The 20,134-nt window shown below is 43.4% G+C and overlaps 1 protein-coding gene across 2 annotated transcripts; it reads left to right on the top strand.

Moving 5' to 3' along the window:
* The first annotated feature begins 7,754 nt into the window (after positions 1-7,754).
* LOC116971148 (protein TonB-like) lies at positions 7,755-19,289 on the top strand. Of its 2 annotated transcripts, none has more exons than XM_033018074.1 (4): positions 7,755-7,951; positions 10,962-11,040; positions 18,466-18,749; positions 19,087-19,289. In XM_033018074.1, exons 1-4 carry the CDS (start codon positions 7,903-7,905, stop codon positions 19,197-19,199), a joined length of 525 nt encoding a protein of 174 aa, XP_032873965.1. In that variant the 5' UTR covers positions 7,755-7,902; the 3' UTR covers positions 19,200-19,289. The 2 variants fall into 2 exon arrangements, with proteins under 2 accessions (XP_032873965.1, XP_032873964.1); XM_033018073.1 differs by having other exon boundaries at positions 10,962-11,052.
* Positions 19,290-20,134: the final 845 nt, after the last annotated feature.

The following is a 20,134-nucleotide window of genomic DNA, read 5'->3' as shown; positions in this document are numbered from 1 at the left end:
TCATCCAAAAATCAACAACCCTCAGCACTGCCTACGATGTCACCTTGGGTTTAAGTCTTAAAAGGATAAAGAAGAATATACCTTTACTCATAAAAATTCATCTTTTTAAAAATGTAACCACTATATTAGAATGACATAATATAGAGAATATGGGGGCGCAGCTGAATTGAAGCATTAATCTGCAACTGTGAAAAAGGCAAGTACCTGAAAATTGGACTTCACGGCCTATTGTTGCACTGAATGGGTTCTTGATAAACTGTTAATGTTCACAGATATTTCCTCTGAAAAATCTCTGGATTGGCTAAAAATATTGTTAAGAAAGCAATGGGGTGCTTTCACCTCGAGTAACAAATTAAAGTGAAGCCTGAGCTGCTTCACATGACAATTTATCAGACAAACACACATTAGATCACAGAGGCATATTCTCCAGCAATGTAAATAGCAACCATGTACATGATGGTGGCAAGGGTTGACAGTGGCTGCAGGGGAAAGGGAGTGAGCTCTTCAATTCACCCGCATGTCTGCCAAAGATGCAGAGAAGCCAGGCTGATGCTAAGAGACTTTGGAAGACCTGGTTGGCAAGTTGTCTTATTGCAATAAAAATCACAGTACCATGGGAGAGTTGAGTCAGTGGGCAGAATGGCCTAATTCTGTTCCTTTGACATGGGATAATTTTGGAAGTATCATGATTTAAGCATAATATCACCTCGGACTTGAGATATAACTCGGACTCCTGCCACCTGCAGAAGTTTTCAGATGACTCTGCGATTGTGGGCTACGTCAGTGAGGGGAGGGAAGCAGAATCCAGAGTTGTAGTCAACGACTTTGTTGAGTGGTGTGAGCCGATTCACCTGCAGTTCCACACTGACAAGACTAAGGAATTAGTGGTGGACTTTAGGAGGAGAGGAACACCCCTGTCTCCATCAATGGTGTGGATGTGCAGTTTACCAGGGAGTACAAATATGTTGGAGTGTACCTGGACAGTAAACTGGACTGGTCCAGGAACGCTGAGGCCCTGTACAAGAAGGGACAGAGCAGTCGGTAGTTTTTGAGAAGGCTTCGCTCCTTCAACATCTGCAGTAAGGTGCTGCAGGCGTTCTACCAATCGGTGGTAGCCAGTGCCATCTTCTTCACTGTCGTGTGCTGGGGCAGCAAGGTGAAGGCCGCAGACGCCAATAGGATTAAGATGCCATAAGTAAGGCGGCAGCTTTTCTCATGAAGCAAAGGAATGCCATTCATGAGCAGATTGTTGATGAATGCTACCTCATCAGCTTCTAGGAGCAATGGGATGCTGCTGTGGACTATGTGTGAATATGTGGCTGAGAGATTGTAGTGCGCAATAAGAGAGATAAAACATGTCATCTGATTTGTCATCCTGCATGAACAGAGGGAAAAAAACAGGTAAAGATTCCTGGCATGCATGAGACTCCCCCATTAAGCAGGAACACACAAACACCCTCCACTTATACATCTGTCCACCTTGAACTGAGTCCTGCTATCAATGCGCACAGTGTGTCTTTGTAAAGAGCAGTGAGGCCAATGGCATTCAGTTATTTGTATTTGAGGGTCTAGCTTTGAATTTAGCAACGCATATGAAGAATTAAACAATTGTGAAGAATTCTGATTGTTATTCAACCATTGCATCATTGTCTGCCCGGTTTTCTGAGAGGTGCCCTGCTGTGCAGATCAGGACAATGGTACCTCACTCGTGGGATGTAAAAACACCAGATACAACATCTCTGCCATATACATACCCATGCCTCACAGCCAACAATCCCATACTGATCCCTCAGATGGCTGTGGACAGCAGTCTGAAGTTAGCCTCTCTCACACATCAACTTCTCATGGGTTTTCAAGGTCATTTGTTAACATTCGTAAGGGGCAGCCTTCCAAAAAGGAAAATCTAGCCACAACCAGGAGGCATCAATGAAATGTTAGGAAATGGAAATCCACATGCAAAGCAGCGAAATATGAGGGGCACTAAGGCGAACCTCTCAGACAGATTGTGTCTTTAAATTCATGTGGATTTGTTATACATTTCTGTTAAAATACTCCCACAGATGAAAAGTGTATTGTTATTTTTGTGATCATTCCCTTTATCAACTGGGTGTAATTGACCATGCTGTGGCATCTGCTGGCTGGTGTACCATGGTTCTGATATATTATGGACCCTCATTTTGGAGCAAAATCAAATTAATATGTTTCTGTGAAACAGAAATTGATTGTGCAGGGAAGATGATAGTGCATTTTATTATGCTAAGAGTTTAGTGAAGAAAAAAAGTTTCCAGCACTTATAATCAACAATGAACCCATTTCTCCCTCCCGACAAGATTCTGGCAAAAAAAAAAAAAGAGGCCCATTTGTTCAATTATCCTGAATGACCCTCAATAAGTGAATTTGGTATTCCGACTGCGCATGGCCAGGTCATAGGTCACTAGCTATAAAACACTTGGCAACGTTAGTGCTGCATTGTGTGCAGGCTTGCGTTTCAATAGACAATAGATGCAGGAGTAGGCCATTCGCCCCTTTGAGCCAGCCATGGCTGATCATCCACAATTCGTACCCCGTTTCTGCCTTCTCCCCAAACCTCCTGATTCCGCTATCTTTAAGAGCCCAATCTAGCTCTCTCTTGAAAGTATACAGAGAATTGGCCTCCATCGCCCTCTGAGGCAGAGAATTCCACAGACTCACAACTCTCTGTGAGAAAATGTGTTTCCTCGTCTCGTTCTAAATGGCTTACCCCTTATTCTTAAACTGTGGCCCCTGGTTCTGGTCTCCCCCAACATCGGGAACATGTTTCCTGCCACTAGCGTGTCCAAACCCTTAACAATCTTATACGTTTCAATAAGATTCCCTCTCATCCTTCTCAACTCCAGAGTGTACAAGACCAGCCGCTCCATTCTCTCAGCATATGACAGTCCCGCCATCTTTGGAATTAAACATGTAAACCTACGCTGCACTCCCTCAATAGCAAGAATGTCCTTCCTCAAATTAGAGGACCAAAACTGCACACAATACTCCAGGTGTGGTCTCACTAGGGCCCTCTACAACCGCAGAAGGACCTCATTGCTCCTATACTCAACTCCTCGTGTTATAAAGGCCAACATGCCATTCGCTTTCTACACTGCCCGTTATACCTGCATGCTTACTTTCATAGACTGATGAACAAGGACCCCCAGATCCCGTTATACTTCCCCTTTTCCCAACTTGACGCCATTTAGATAGTAATCTGCCTTCCTATTTTTGATACCCAAGTGGATAACCTCACATTTATCTACATTACATTTCATCTGCCATGCATCTGCCCACTCCCCCAACCTGTCCAAGTCACACTGTTTTGTTCGTAGTCGGGTCAGGGTCGGCACTCCGTCACTGCGGGTGTTATTGAGTTGCTGTTGGGGCGTCCCCGTCCCTGTCCGGGGTGGCCCTGGGCTGGCAGGGAGGCCACGGACTTGCAGCCGACACTGCAGCCACTGGCTCCAGCTCGGCTCTGCCTAACCCGCCGGGTTGGTCCCAGCAGCCCTCCACCTCCAGCCCCCTCCCCTCAGTCTGACACCGAGATCTAGCTGAAGATGGGAAGCCGCCGGCCCTGCTCGAAACCAGGCGATTCGGAGCCGCTGCTGCTGGAGTCGTCCTGGTCAGAGAGAGGGTCTGGGGACGGGCTCCTGCCGGCCATGGTGCAGACAGGGTACCCGCTGGAGCTGCGGGTACTTTTGCTGATGGTGGTGCTGGCGGCAGCAGCAACCTCCTCCCCCACCCTTGCCCAGTCCCAAGCCCAGAGTCTGGGCCAGCTCCAACTCCAGGTCGGGGCTGAAGGCAGCCCGCAGCCTGGCCCTATCTGGCGCAGGCGAGGCTGGGGTCCTCGCTCCTCCTTAGGGTTGTGGATGAAGTGGCAGCGGGTACCGTAGAGGCAGAAGCCGGTGGTGTGCAAGGTACGGCTTGTACTTGGGTGGTGGCTGAGGCCGTGGGCAAACTTGCACTTGTCACATAGAAACATAGAAACATAGAAATTAGGTGCAGGAGTAGGCCATTCGGCCCTTCGAGCCTGCACCGCCATTCAATATGATCATGGCTGATCATCCAACTCAGTATCCCGTACCTGCCTTCTCTCCATACCCTCTGATCCCCTTAGCCACAAGGGCCACATCTAACTCCCTCTTAAATATAGCCAATGAACTGGCCTCGACTACCCTCTGTGGCAGGGAGTTCCAGAGATTCACCAGTCTCTGTGTGAAAAAAGTTCTTCTCATCTCGGTTTTAAAGGATTTCCCCCTTATCCTTAAGCTGTGACCCCTTGTCCTGGACTTCCCCAACATTGGGAGCAATCTTCCTGCATCTAGCCTGTCCAACCCCTTAAGAATTTTGTAAGTTTCTATAAGATCCCCTCTCAATCTCCTAAATTCTAGAGAGTATAAACCAAGTCTATCCAGTCTTTCTTCATAAGACAGTCCTGACATCCCAGGAATCAGTCTGGTGAACCTTCTCTGCACTCCCTCTATGGCAATAATGTCCTTCCTCAGATTTGGAGACCAAAACTGTACACAATACTCCAGGTGTGGTCTCACCAAGACCCTGTACAACTGCAGTAGAACCTCCCTGCTCCTGTACTCAAATCCTTTTGCTATGAAAGCTAACATACCATTCGCTTTCTTCACTGCCTGCTGCACCTGCATGCCCACTTTCAATGACTGGTGTACCATGACACCCAGGTCTCGCTGCATCTCCCCTTATCCTAGTCGGCCACCATTTAGATAATAGTCTGCTTTCCTGTTTTTGCCACCAAAATGGATAACCTCACATTTATCCACATTATACTGCATCTGCCAAACATTTGCCCACTCACCCAGCCTATCCAAGTCACCTTGCAGTCTCCTAGCATCCTCCTCACAGCTAACACTGCCCCCCAGCTTAGTGTCATCCGCAAACTTGGAGATATTGCCTTCAATTCCCTCATCCAGATCATTAATATATATTGTAAATAGCTGGGGTCCCAGCACTGAGCCTTGCGGTACCCCACTAGTCACTGCCTGCCATTGTGAAAAGGACCCGTTTACTCCTACTCTTTGCTTCCTGTTTGCCAGCCAGTTCTCTATCCACATCAATACTGAACCCCCAATGCCGTGTGCTTTAAGTTTGTAAACTAATCTCTTATGTGGGACCTTGTCGAAAGCCTTCTGGAAGTCCAGATACACCACATACACTGGTTTTCCCCTATCCACGCTACTAGTTACATCCTCGAAAAATTCTATAAGATTCGTCAGACATGATTTACCTTTTGTAAATCCATGCTGACTTTGTCCAATGATTTCACCACTTTCCAAATGTGCTGCTATCCCATCTTTAATAACTGACTCTAGCAGTTTCCCCACTACCGATGTTAGACTAACTGGTCTGTAATTCCCCGTTTTCTCTCTCCCTCCCTTCTTAAAAAGTGGGGTTACGTTTGCTACCCGCCAATCCTCAGGAACTACTCCAGAATCTAAAGAGTTTTGAAAGATTATTACTAATGCATCCACTATTTCTGGAGCTACTTCCTTAAGTACTCTGGGATGCAGCCTATCTGGCCCTGGGGATTTATCGGCCTTTAATCCATTTAATTTACCCAACACCACTTCCCGGCTAACCTGGATTTCACTCAATTCCTCCAACTCCTTTGACCCGCGGTCCCCTGCTATTTCCGGCAGATTATTTATGTCTTCCTTAGTGAAGACGGAACCAAAGTAGTTATTCAATTGGTCCGCCATATCCTTGTTCCCCATGATCAACTCACCTGTTTCTGACTGCAAGGGACCTACATTTGTTTTAACTAATCTCTTTCTTTCACCGTAGCGGCCCATTGGCGAGCGGGTTCCTCTGGAGTTGGAGTGGGGTTGGGCTGGAGTTGGCACTAGCTGCGGGTTCTGTGGGTCTGGGACCGCTGGTGTTGGGGTTGGCGCTTCTCCGCGCTGGGCCTTGGGGCCTGTGTCCCGTCAGTCCGGACGTCTCAAGTGGGTGGGGGACCGGCCCGCCCGGTCTCCCTGGTCTCTCCCCCCCCCGCGGCCTGCCCGGTGTCCTCCTCCATCCCCATCCAGCCCCCCGGTCTCCCACTGAAAAAAGACAAATCTAACCAAAAGTATACTCACTGTATCTATAGCGCTATCTATTTACCGTTATAGCTTACGACCTTTTAACAAGTCCCATGATTCCTTGCATTTTTCAGAATACCGAACTCGCTTATTGGAATCTTGTAAGGCTGTTCTCAATCATTGAGGTCAGACTTGACTGCCTGGAAATGTTAACCCCTTGGAAGGGGTTACTGTACTTTACATGTACTTTACAGTTGAGATCATTGAACAGAAGTTAGGGAATTCTGCTCAGCCTTAGCCTGGGGCATCTTAGCCTGGGGCATGATGATAATCAAAAACATTCCAATGCTATTCAGATTTGATCAGTAGTGTTACACAGTCCAAATGTTTAGTCCTGGCTCCTTCCTCAGTTTCTAAAGTGGTGAAACATCACATGATCCATTTACTCATATAATTTAGGAAGATTCAATTATTTAAAAAATAAAACATCAACATCAGACATAATTTTACAAAATTGCAAATTGGGAGCTTGGATGCATGAATCCAAAATCTAAGTGCACACCTCTGAAAGCATTGTTTTCAACAGGAAACCACAATTTCATAAAGTTGCTCAGTTTAATGGCGTTTTAATTACAATTCATCATATTTTGAACAGTATGTTTTAAAAATAATTCGACACAGGATATTCAAATTAAACATATTGATCATATATATTTAGGAATTGAAATTGTTATCACTTCATGAATTTGTTTCAATGCTTCCTAAAACATTGCCGTTTGGGCTCCCATCTGTACTCTAAATGAACCATCTAGATGCAAATAACACTGCTGAAAAAACTGTACTGTAACAAAGTATGACAAATAGTTCTGAGTTTAAGATTTTCTCATCTGATATGTATGTTTTCAAACTTTTCACTACTGAAGTGATTTACACCAAATATAGTTGTTTAATATGACTTAATGGTCCATAAAAGACACGTTTTTACTGGACTTTTTGCTGATGTTCCATTCTTTGTCATATTAAATAACGATCCTGAATCCAGCCTTATGAGTATATTAAAACAATGAATAGACCGTAAGTGCTAATTGGGTGTTTAAACATTTTGGGGTATTCCGAGACCATAAAAAATGTTACTTACATGAAAATGTTCCTTTTATGTCTTATTATTTTCGTTCACCTTAATTGGTGGAAATAGCCATTGAAGATAAATGAAAATAATGTGATGACTGTTAAGTACTTTGTATTGGATTGCAAGCAAGATAGCTAGTTAAATTAAATAGTTGCGAATAAGTAGCTGCAGGTTATAATCTTAGCATTGCTTTAACATTAGGAGTCTACGTTGGTGCTGTAAAATGCAGCTATTAGTAAAATGTATTTTGTTTTGTAATATTTAATTGTGAATTGTCAAAGGAAAAAGGAATCGTATAAAGTATAATAGAATAGTTAAGCAAACCAATAACCAAAGTCGGACAACGTTTAAACTTGATAAGAAAGCTCTTAAGTCTACTTCTTAACGTGCAAATTTAACTAAGAGCTACAATAAGTAGTCGTGCATTATAGTATTTTGGGAAATCTATTCATCCATTTGGTTTTGGCTGGGCATTTCCCTCATATTCATTTTCATTTGTTCATTTTGGGGAACTATTCAATCATGTGACTGAAAAAAATTGTTATTGGATTCTGCCAGATCCCTTGTACACATAAGATAACGATGCCTGAGTGGGTGTTGACACTGAAACCGCCTAATCAAAATGTTAAAATAAGAACATAACTACCTTGTTCAAACTTCCACTTCACAAGCTCAAACAGATACATTTTTCCCAGCAGTGTGGAGAAAATGGACACAAGAGAGAGTACCCAGAATACCAAGGATCAGGAGATTCCAGGTAACATTCTTGTTAATCAGTCAGTAACAATAGATGTTACACCTGCATAAATTTCAATTGGTCTATAGTTTCTTTGGTTGAATATTTCTCAATTTTAATTTTTTTTAAATCTTATGCATCATGTTGCAAATACGTGCAAGAATGTCAACAAATGAATAAGATGCCTGCTAATAATACCTGTAGCAAGGTCTGACATTACAAACTGATATTGCACAGTTCTGAAGCTTCTGATGAGTGACGGTTTAGTTGGTTTCAACTGATAGCTATGATTTGGTGTGTAATGTGGACTGCTTTAGCAAAATGTGTATGCTATTACATAAATATTATTGGTATTAGTTAATATAAAATTGGCACTGTTAAAGTAGAATTATATTTTACTGTTGTGTGAAACTCATTGAGCTGCAATCATCTAAAAACAAGACTGATCCTTACATCAATGAAAATGACAAATTATTCTGATGGTGGAATGGGGATTGCAATATCCTGTAAAGTTTGAGAGAGAATGTAAAAATGACACAACAATATATCCATGCTGCATTTTAGCACTTGAAAATCAAACACTTCAGATACTGGAAATTTGAAGTAAAAACAGAAAGGGAGGGAAGCATACAGCAGGTCAGGCAGCATACAGTATGTGGAAAGAGAAACCAAGGTAACCTTTCAGATCAGAACAATCTCAACCTGAAATGTTAAACATCTTTGCACTGCTGTTGCCTGGCTTGCAGAGTGTTTGCAACTTTTACTGTTTTAATGGCTCCATACCATCAAGTGGCACATACATTTGCACTCTAAACTAGCTGTGCTTCTTCAGTTTCTACGTGAGCTCGATGGACAATGCCAGAATATATTCTCAAGAACTATTCAGACACACTTGCTGAGGAAAATTTAACCATATTTTCCCATTTAAAACTATTGTTTATGATGTGTATGATATTTAAAATGCCTTGAATGTGAACGCAACAAGTAACTTTGCAGTAAAGTTATTGAAACTTTGATAATTATTTTGTGAAGAAGAAACTTTTACTTAGCAATTTATTTTTCTTCTGTATTTCTTCAAGCTTCACAAGAAATGTTTCGACTTGCACAGCTTCAGATTCTTTCCCCTTCCGCAATCATGAGACCTTTGCAACATCTCAATCTTATCCTCACACCCAACCTTGTTGCTGGCACACCCTTCACTGCGATCCCCAGATCTGGCTTCTTGTGAGTCTCCATTTTTAATCACTAGATCCAATGATGCCTGTGACTTCATCTGCTAAGCTTTAAAACTTGACCATAAATCACTTCTTAATTTTAAATGCTGCTTACAACCTTCCTCTTTAACCAAGTTTCTGTTCACTCACCCTCGTGTCTTTTCATGCAGTTTTAGGTCACATACTTAAGTTTCTGCAAAATGCATCAGCATGGTCAAAGCTACAACACAAATGCAATTTTGAATTTTGTGTTGACTGCTCAACTGCACATGCATAAAATTTACAAAGTAATTAATTCCATACATGTGGAATGCATGAACCATTTTATGTTTCAAACATATAGATGGACGTTTTTTTAATGTTTACTACATTAAGAAGAAAGACAGTTGTAGATTTAAAAAAGAGTGGAGTGAGACTGAGTGAATTGCTCATTGCGAAAGCTGATGCAAACTAGTTGGGACAAATGGCTTACTCCTATATAATAACCATATAACCATATAACAATTACAGCACGGAAACAGGCCATCTCGACCCCTCTAGTCCGTGCCGAACACATAATCTCCCCTAGTCCCATATACCTGCGCTCAGACCATAACCCTCCATTCCTTTCCCATCCATATAACTATCCAACTATATAACTCCTGTCCTCTGGTATTCCACAGTTTCATGCCCTGTAAGTCCATCCCACTATGTTATTCTTCTCAATATTATTTTGTGTCAACTATTCCTTTGTTTTGTGCTCTTACATTGCATTTATAATTTTTACCATGCTTACAATTATTAAGTAGCAGACATTTTTGCTCTTTAAACTCGTGGTCTTCCTCAATTTCTTCCTAACCTCATAAGAGCAGCCTGAGGAAGGCAGTTAATGTCATCAAACACCCACAGGAGCCTAGCCACACTCTCTTCATGCTGCTACCATTGGGAAGAAGGTACATAGAACATTTATTTCCAGGTTCAAAAAAAACGTTACCCCATTAATCATCAGGCTCTCTAATCACCTTGCACAATCCTAACCATAATCCTACCTCTGTACCTAACAACTATGAACTTTGTTTCTACCTACTATTAATTTTGTCTTTGGATCTAGTGTGCCTCTGAAGCTGCAGCAAATAAGAATTTCAATGTTCCAGTACTTATCCAGTGTATTTGACAAATAAACACTCTTAATCTTGACTCAATCGATTCTGATTTGCAAAATGCATCATAATATTACAACATTCTTTTTATGTTAATTTCTTACAGAAAGATGAAGTCTCGTAATGATAATCAATATCAGATTAATTTTCACTGAACATTTTAAAAATTAACTGTAGACCACTAGATAGGCACATCAATGAGAGACTCAAATACCTACATATCTTTAATAAAACCCATGTTATTTTTCTATTCATCCCCATTAGCAGGTGATAGACATTCTCCTTGTTCTTTGCAATTGAACATTCTGGTCACATGCGCCTTTCCTTCAAGCACATAATAAAGGTATCATAATAATAAATTACAATGAAGCGGCATTTAGAAAACAAAATCTCATAGCTGCATGTAATCAATAATGATCTTAATTTACAAAAGATAAACAAGAAAACTGTAAGTATAAAATCAAGCATAAATCTGGGGTTTCTTAGAGGAGGGTAGATTATTAGGTTAACACAGCTAAGCTAGCGTGAAAACACAATAGCCTAGAATAATTTCTTCCTCCATGAGTTTCAATACTTGAAATGTAAGAATATACTAGAGAAAAGTAGAGCATATTAAATCAGAGATTATGTTAATAAGAACATTTACAGTGCGTGAAATTTTATTTGTTCTGTCACTAGGAGTCTTTCCATACCGTTTGAGAGACCGTGAACAACTCAGGAAAAGAAAGCTGGAAGCACAGGAGCAGAAAAGCTCACAGCGGGTGTTTAAGTAAGATGTTTAATGATAACAGAGAGAGGATTAATGATTTACACCCAGACCAAATGTTATTGGGATGGAAGTCTGGACTCTCTGTTGTCTGTAAAGAATTCAAGCGAAATAACTCTCAGACAATTCATAACCAATGTGGATTCAAGACCAAACCTGGTCCCAACTTGACATGGGTGGGATTTATAGATTAATATACTGTCAATGGAATTGCAGTAATATTGGTTCCAAGGCTGCTTGTTCATTTAACAGCATTTCTTCCCCTTGATATAATATAATGGCAAGCAATATATTTTTAAATTTCAGGCCGTATGAAAATACCCTTCTCCATAAAGTGGGGGGGGGGGGGGACAAGAGAATTTGTTTTTGTAACATCAAAGTACCCATGTTTTATCTGTTCATCTGGCCACAAACAACAGGTCAGGGGATAAAGATTTTTGCCAAGCAAGATTGTCATTGAACGGTGGTGCAGCGGTAGAGTTGCTGCTGCCTTACAGCGCCAGAGGCCCGAGTTCGATCCTGACTACGATTGCTGCCTGTATGGAGTTTTTTTAGGTTTTCCCTGTCATCACGTGGGTTTTCCCCGGGTGCTCCAGTTTCCTCCCACACTCCAAAGGTGTACAGGTGTGTAGGTTAATTGGCTTCGGTAAAAACTGTAAATTGTCCCTAAAGTGTAAAATAGTGCTAGTGAACGGGGATCGCAGGTCGGCACGGACTCAGTGGGCCGAAGTGGTAATTTCTACGCTATGTCTCTAAACTAAATTAAAAATACATTTCACGAAAGTACAAACACATGTTTACATAACAGAATTTCTGCCTCATATTCCTTTGAAAGAACACACTTGCAATCTAGTCATGGTTTGAGTATATGTAATTTATATAAGCAAAATTAGAAACCTGCTGAATAACCTCTCTCAGAGATACTTGGTTTACAAAAATGTTAAATCTTTCTTCAGGCATAGCTGTTGAACGTTTATGTTGATTTATATTTCCTCAGTGTTTGTCCTTTCACCCAGTGTCTTCCCCTAGTTGATCTTGTCCAGGCAACCCGTCTTCTGATTCCCCCAACCCGATACCCACTAAACTACTGATCACCCAACATTCCTCTTGGCTGCCATCTAATCTGATACTTTTAGCCGTTAGCTCTCCTCAAGTGCCTTCCTTCTTTATCTCATCACACCCTTTGAAAAAATGTTGACCCCTCTATCCTCACAAACTCCAGCTCTGTTTTTAACATCTTGTTCCTCGAGGTCCTTGAAACTCCTGTTGGCTCCCAAATCTGCACCTAATTTTTATAAAATCACCTGTTTAAAGTCATTGGATCAGGATTCTGCCTCTGGCATGTTACTGAAACAGGTCTTATCAAATATCAATAACTTCCTAAGTCACTGTGACAAAGGTGATCCATCCCTCCTTGTCCTCTCAACTCTGCACAATCTTCGTTACTGATAATCACACTATTTACTTCCAACAACTCTCCTCAACATCCAATATGTATAACTAAACCTATCCTGTTCCATTTGTATGTATTCAGCTGTGACCTGTGAAGATCCTGTGCCCTTTCCTATTCTTGTCGACATGCTTGTTAATATCTTCTGAAAATACAGTGCCAGCTCCTATTACCTCTCTAGATCCCTCCACTGCATCAACATTGTCACACTCCTCGCCTGAGATTCATTCCTAGATCCACAGAAATGTCCTCAAAATAAATATTGAGAAAATCTGAAGTGACGATCAATTTGTTCTTTCAATATAATTCCTGGAATCTTATTTCATCCTTCGCCCTAGTAATTTTCTGAAATAGAACCGGACTATTTACAACGTAGGAGTCTCATCTGACCCATGGATGGTATCACATTACACGCAGGAATGAGCAGCCAACCAAATAACAAAACTATTTCTACCTTTACAACATCACTTAACTGTGATCCTACCTCAACCAAAACAATCAGCACCTTCCTACTTTTTTCCTTGCATAAACTTTAGATTATTCAAAACTCTGTTACCCGTGTCACAATTTGCACTAACGTGACTTACATGGGCTTTCACGTTGCTAACTTACATGGGCTCTCAGTTAACTAATACTTTAAATTTAATATTCTTATGTATGTTTATAAGATCCTGAAAGGGCTTGCCCTCACCTATCTCTGTAACTTGTTTCAGCACCACCAATCCGTGAAATAATTGCACTGCCCCATTCCGAAATTCTGAACATATATTATCTTGTATGGTCATGTCTTGTGACATATTCTTCCCATGGATTCTTTTTAGATCAATAATTAGTTAAATTGAATTGAGCCATAGTTTGTGCAATAATAAACCAGTAAAAACTGGGGGGAAACACAACTCCAAGGACCACATGAAATATCAGTTTTTATTTTTGATTAAACAATAAAACTTTGACTGGGAATACTAGTCAAGCAAGTAGAATCTACACTTTCATTCATTTTGCTTTTGGAATGATGCACGCCATTTTCAAAATGGTTATAAATCTATTGACCAATTGGATTTGCTAATGGAAGATAGACACAAAATGCTGGAGTAACTCAGCGGGACAGGCAGCATCTCTGGAGAGAAGGAATGGGTGACGTTTCGGGTCGAGGCCCTTCTTCAGACCGATGTCAGGGGAGTGGGCGGTACAGAGATAAAATGTAGTCGGAGACAGTAAGACTGGTGGGAGAACTGGGAAGGGGGAGGGGATGGAAAGAGAGGGAAAGCAAGGGCTACTTGAAGCTAGAGAAATCAATGTTCATACCACTGCCCAAGCTGCCCAAGCGAAATATGAAGTGTTGTTCCTCCAATTTGTGCTGGGCCTCACTCTGACAATGGAGGACACCGAGGGCAGAAAGGTCTGTGTAAGAATGGTAAGGAGAATTAAAGTGTCCAGCAACCAGGAGATCAGGTTGGTTCATGCGGGCTGAGCGGTTTTCCGCGAAATGATCACCCAGTCTGCGTTTGGTCTCGCCGATGTATAAGAGCCCACATCTTGAACAACGGAACCTCAGCCAAACCGGAAAGGACTGTCTGAGTCCCTGACAGAGTCGAGGGAGGAGGTATTGTATCATCTACAGTTGCAGGGGAAGGTACCTGGGGAGGGGGTGGTTTGGGAGGGAAGGGATGAGTTAACCAGGGAGTTGCGGAGGGAACGGTCTCTGCGGAAGGTGGAAAGGGGTGGGGATGGGAAAATGCGGCTAGTGGTGGGATGCCATTGGAGGTGGCGGAAATTTCGGAGGATTATGTATTGTAAGTGACGGCTGATGAGGTGGAAGGTGAGGAATAGGGGGACTCTGTTGCGACTAAGGGAAGGGGGAACAAGGGTGGAGCTGCAGGGTACCATGGAGACATCAGTGAGGGCCTCACCTATGATGGGAGAGGGGAACCCCCGTTCCCTAAAGAATGAGGACATCTCGGATGTTCTAGTATGGAACACCTCATCTTGGGCGCAGATGCGGCATAGAAAGAATAATTGGGAGTAGGGGATAGAGTCTTTGCAGGAAGCAGGGTGCTAAGAAGTGTAGTTGACATAGTTGTGGGAGTCAGTGGGCTTGTAATGGATGTCAACAGTCTATTTCTTGTAATGGAGATTGTGAGATCAAGAAAGGGGAGGGAGGTGTTGGAGATGGTCCACGTAAATTTGAGTGCAGGATGAAAATTGATGGTGAAGTTGATGAAGTCCAGGAGTTCTGCACTGACCTTTCTGTCCTGGGCCTCCTCCATTGTCAGAGTGAGGCCCAGCACAAATTGGAGGAACAACACCTCATATTTTGCTTGGGCAGCTATGGTGATATGAACATTGACTTCTCTAACTTCAAGTAGCCCTTGCTTTCCCTCTCTCTCCATCCCCCCCCCCCCCCCCTTCAGACTGATGTTAGGGGAGAAGGGTCTCGACATGAAACGTCACCCATTCCTTCTCTCCAGAGATGCTGCCTGTCCCGCTGAGATACTCCAGCATCTATCTGTGTCTATCTCGATTTAAACCAGCAGCTGCAGTTCTTTCCTACGGATTTGCTAATGGGATGAGTTGATAAGTGAAGGCCCTGTCCCACTTTCCCGGGTTACTCACGAAAACTCCCGAGTTTTCCCCTTGATTCGAACTCAGAGAATTACGGAAATAGCCATTCGTAGGTATTCCCGACTATTTTTTTAACTTGTGGACATTTTTCAACATGTCGAAAAAACCGTCCCAACTTATCTGATGCCCCGAGTTCCTACGGTTGGCATTACGAGCCACTACGAAACATCTACGGACTCCTACGGGCTCACTACTGACATTACCCGACATTCCCCGAGTTTGAATCAAGAGGAAAACTCGGGAGAGTTTGTGAGTAACTCGGGAAAGTGGGACAGGGCCTTAACATGATAGTGGTGGAAAAGGATGAATGTATAAATTATTGAAATAGGACAAACAAAAAAAAAATATTGATGTTTGCAATTGGGTGGAAGAAAATCTGTTTGGCAAGAAATGCCTGAAACAAGTTTAGTTTGTACAGTGATTAATTAAAGTAACACTTAAAATAGTTTGAGTTTTTTTCCAATTAGTTGGATCTTATGGATACTGAAAGTTGATACATATGTTTAGTGGAGTTTTTCCCAGCAAATGAAAATATTAAATTTTGCTAAATTCTAATAAAACAAGGAAACAAAAGAAATGTTCCTTATTAATGTTAGTTTCAATTAAATGTATCACAATTATATATTCTGATTAAGTTATATCTGCTTAAAGGTTCAAGTGAGTTTATTGTCATGTGTCCCTGATAGGACAATGAAATTCTTGCATTGCTTCAGCACAACAGAACATAGTAGGCATTGACTACAAAACGGATCAGTGTGTCCATATACCATTATATAAATATATACACACATGAATAAATAAACTGATAAATTGCAAATAACAGATAATGGGCAATTAATGTTCAGAGTTTTGTCCGAGCCAAGTTTAATAGCCTGATGGCTGTGGGGAAGTAGCTATTCCTGAACCTGGTCGTTGCAGTCATCAGGCTCCTGTACCTTCTACCTGAAGGTAGCGGGGAGATGAGTGTGTGGCCAGGGTGGTGTTGGTCCTTGATGGAGTGGCGGCGCGGCTCTGGCTGCAGCGGCTCACCAGCAGTCCTGTTTGTTTTGTGTTTTTTGTGTTGTTTATTTAGTTTTGGTTAGTCTAGTTTTGGTTTTTAGTTTGTGTTTGGGGGGGTTGAAACGGGGCTTGCTGTCTCTCCCTGCGGGGGAATGCGACTTTTTTTGTCGTATTCCCCTTCTCTGCCTCCGTCTGCGCTGAGGCCTAATGGCGGAGCTGGCGACCTCAAGGCTCAGGAGGCAGAGCCCGCCAGGACTCGCCCTGAGCTCGCTCCCGTGAGGGCGGCCCGGCTCGGGGCTGGAACAGTGCTTCCGTGAGGGGCTGTGACGCTCCCGGGAGGGCAGCCTGGCCCGAGGAAGGAACGGTGCTTCCGTCGGAGTGGCCGAGCTCGGGGAGGTACGGCGTTCCCAGCCCGAGGGAGGAGCGGCGCCCATGTCGGGGCGGCCCAGCCTGAGGGAGGAGCGGCGCCCATGTCGGGGCGGCCCAGCCCGAGTGAGGTACGGCGCTCATGTCGGGGCGGCCCAGCCCGAGTGAGGTACGGCGCCCATGTCGGGGCGGCCTGATGCGGGGCTGAGACGGTAACGGTACTCACGTGGGGGCGATCCGGCTCGGGGCTGGAACGGTGCTCTGGTGGCTGGGACGGTGTTCTGGCGGTGGTGGCCCGAGTCCGGGGTTCGGCCGCGGGCCAGCGGCTGCGTCAGCAGGACTGGTGGGCGGCAGCTTCGACCACCCCGGGGCGCGGTGATTGAGCCGCGGGACAGTTTTTAACATCGCCCGGTGGGGTATCGCCTCAGCGCAGAGGGAGAAGAGGAGGGAAGAGACTGCAGCCCTAAGACTTTTGCCTCCATCACAGTGAGGAGATGCTGGGTGGACTCACTGTGGTGGATGTTAATACGTGTTTATTGTTGTTTTTTATTGTATTGTATTGTATGTTTGACTGCTGCAATTTCGTTCAGACTTCGGTCTGAATGACAATAAAGGCTATCTAATCTAATCTAATCTAATACTGCCAGCCTTTGAGGCAGCAACTGCAATAGATCCCCTCGATGGAAGGGGGGGGGGGGGTCAGAGCCGATGATTGACTGGGCAGTGTTTACTACTTTTTGTAATCTTTTCCTCTCCAGGGCACTCAAGTTTAGAAACAGTAGTCATCATGTTCACCTTTTATTGAGAATTTTGGCAGGTTTCTTTGGAGTTTGGTGCTTGCATTGAACTCAGATGCTATTTTCATGGAATTCTTACTTAACATGATATTACTCCACACCTAACAATTCTAGTATAAATAAGCAAATAAATTCCACCGTGTACCTCAATCTTGTTGAGTGCAACACAATTTAAGTACTATTGATGATTTTATGATAGTACTTAAGTACTATTCAATGAATTAAATCCATTTGAGACATCCATCATCCTCCACGTAGATCCTCCTTTATGTTTTTGTTTTCAGCGTTCACATGCACCATGATCTTCACTGAATATATCCTCAGGACTCCATCCCCTTTATCGTCAAGCATCTGAATGCCTCTTTGCTCAGTTCCAGCACAATCCTATTTCCAAACACTCACTGACTCTAGCGAGATCCAAGCATCATTTACCTGAATCTGTCTCTAAACCTCAAACATTCTGCTTTTCTCTCTGAATCCAGAAGCCTTTGCAGAGGGGTTATGACCTCAGACACAATAGAACTTCACTGTTGAAAGCCACCCATAAAACAGTACAAGTACCACATGTTCCTCTGCCCTCTTATTCAAAATGCAGAGAAGGAAGCCATTTGATTCATTGAGTATGCCGGCTCTCAGAGCAATTAACTTCTCTAACTTCAAGTAGCCCTTGCTTTCCCTCTCTCTCCATCCCCTCCCCCTTCCCAGTTTTCCCACCAATCTTACTGTCTCCGACTACATTTCTCTCTGTGCTGCCCACTCCCCTGACATCAGTCTGAAGAAGAGCTACAAATTAATTTCCCCACTTATTTCCATGTCTCATATACTCCCTCACACTTATTCTCCTATTGCCACCTAACAAGTTAAATCACCGACCAGCAAATTCTGGGGATGTGAGAAGAAACCAGAGCACCCTGACAAAACCCACAGATTCAGGGAGAATTGGCAAAGTCCAATGACAGTACCGGAGTCAGGTTGCCAGAGCTATGAGATCGCAGCACTACCTGCTCTACCACTGTACCACACTCTCTCTTCCAATCAAATATTCTAATTATTGTCAACAAATCTTTCTTTAAGTTTGCTTTTACTGAAAAATGCCATTGTCTGTGCATAGTTTATAATATATTGGTTTCACCAGCAACAGGATGAAACATAAAAGTATTCTATAATTACATTGATGCACAGGGAGAAATCAAAGACAAAAAGAGGAAGAAAGGCAAAAGCCAGTGGAACAAGCAGTAAACTTCCCAAGGAACCTGAGCCTGTGCCTGAGCTGGAGCCCAAGCCTGAGCCTGAGTCGAAGCCTGAGCCTGAACCTGTTCTAGAGCCAGTCCCTTTGCAAGAAGAAGAAGAAGAAGAAGTAGCCACAGACAAAGTAGCAGAATTGAGTCTTGAAAGAGAGAAGCTTGCCCCACTGCAGGAAAGTGTAAACCTTTCCACAACTGGGGATCTGGCTGCTACTTTAACAGGTACTCAACATGACCAATTATGCATTACATAGCCTCGTGCGAAGGATTGGGTCCACTTTATTAAACACTCAATTTAGTCAGCAACACGTTATTTCATTCTAAAGAAATATTTGCATGCAAAGTATGAATGTTCCTTAGAAATTACATCAGGATTATAGAAAAACTATGTAGAATAAAGCTGATAAGAAGCAGTGATGGGCTGTATACCTCATGAAATATTTAAAATACTGCCTGATAACCATGACTTCAATGCCTATATTGCCTTTTCACTTGGGGGGTTGTCATATCTTACCTTAGCAATGAGAATAAAGTACTGTATTCTTCAATTTTATTCCAGATGGGCTCGGAGAGAATACCCGTGTGAAAATACAAGAGATTTTAGCACTGCAAGTAGAAGATGTGCCTGGTGAAAATCCTCCATTTGAAAAACAAATAATTTTGTCTATATAAAATCGACACCACATCTAAAAGTTAGACAAAAATGCTGGAGAAACTCAGCGGGTGAGGCAGCATCTATGGAGTGAAGAAAATAGGCAAAGTTTCGGGTCAAGACCCTTCTTCAGTCTGACCCGAAATGTTGCCTATTTCCTTCTTCAGTCTGAAGAAGGGTCTCGACCCGAAACGTTGCCTATTTCCTTCGCTCCATAGATGCTGCCTCGCCCGCTGAGTTTCTCCAGCATTTTGGTCTACCTTCGATTTTCCAGCATCTGCAGTTCCTTCTTAAACACCACATTTAAAAAATCGTTTTGAGTTTTATCTGACATTTGTTATTACACAGGGGAGATAACAATACCACTCACCCCCACAGGCCAAAACACTCATTATTAGAAGGTGCAAATTTGCATCCTGCCCTAATATATAGTTTGATAAATCAGGGCTTCAACGGATGTTGACATCTTTCTTTAATGTGCCACTTACCTCGTATCTAGGGGGCGCTGACCTGTGCGCGGCTGCCCAGCCAGCAGCTGTCCGTCTTTTCATCTTTTTTTTATTTTTAGTTAGTTAAAGTGTTTTTGTTTCTGGAGTTCTAGACTTTTTTATGTGGGGGGTGGGGGGGGAAGGGGGAAACTACCTTTCAGGGTCCCTACCTGGTCGGAGAGGCAGCTTTTCTCCGGGCTGCAGTTTCGACCCGTCCTCGCGGCCTACCAGCGGGCCTGGAGCGGCGTTTCCTGTCGGGGACCGCCCAGAACCACGGCTTCGGCAGCGGCACAGCGCTGGAGCGCTATCGTGGAGCGGGCGATGCCTTGCCTGGGTCGCCGCGCTGGAGCTCCGGTGAGCTGAAGACCGCCGGGAACAACATCGCGGAGCTGCGGGTCTGAGGAGCGGCCAGCTGCGGGCGGCGGCGCCGAACTGTACACCGGGAGCCTGGGATCTCGCGACGAGAT

The sequence above is a fragment of the Amblyraja radiata genome, chromosome 3 (genome assembly GCF_010909765.2).
Source record: "Amblyraja radiata isolate CabotCenter1 chromosome 3, sAmbRad1.1.pri, whole genome shotgun sequence".
Taxonomy (NCBI): domain Eukaryota; kingdom Metazoa; phylum Chordata; class Chondrichthyes; order Rajiformes; family Rajidae; genus Amblyraja; species Amblyraja radiata.
Note: the sequence above shows the minus strand (reverse complement) of the source record. Positions and strands in the feature narration are given on the sequence as shown.

Bases quoted from the DNA above. Each gene is read 5' to 3' on its own strand.
- LOC116971148 (XM_033018073.1), top strand. From the start codon at position 7,903: ATGGACACAAGAGAGAGTACCCAGAATACCAAGGATCAGGAGATTCCA. The intron at 11,053-18,465 runs GTAAGATGTTTA...ATTGATGCACAG, and splicing joins AGCTCACAGCGGGTGTTTAA to GGAGAAATCAAAGACAAAAA. The intron at 18,750-19,086 runs GTACTCAACATG...ATTTTATTCCAG, and splicing joins TCTGGCTGCTACTTTAACAG to ATGGGCTCGGAGAGAATACC.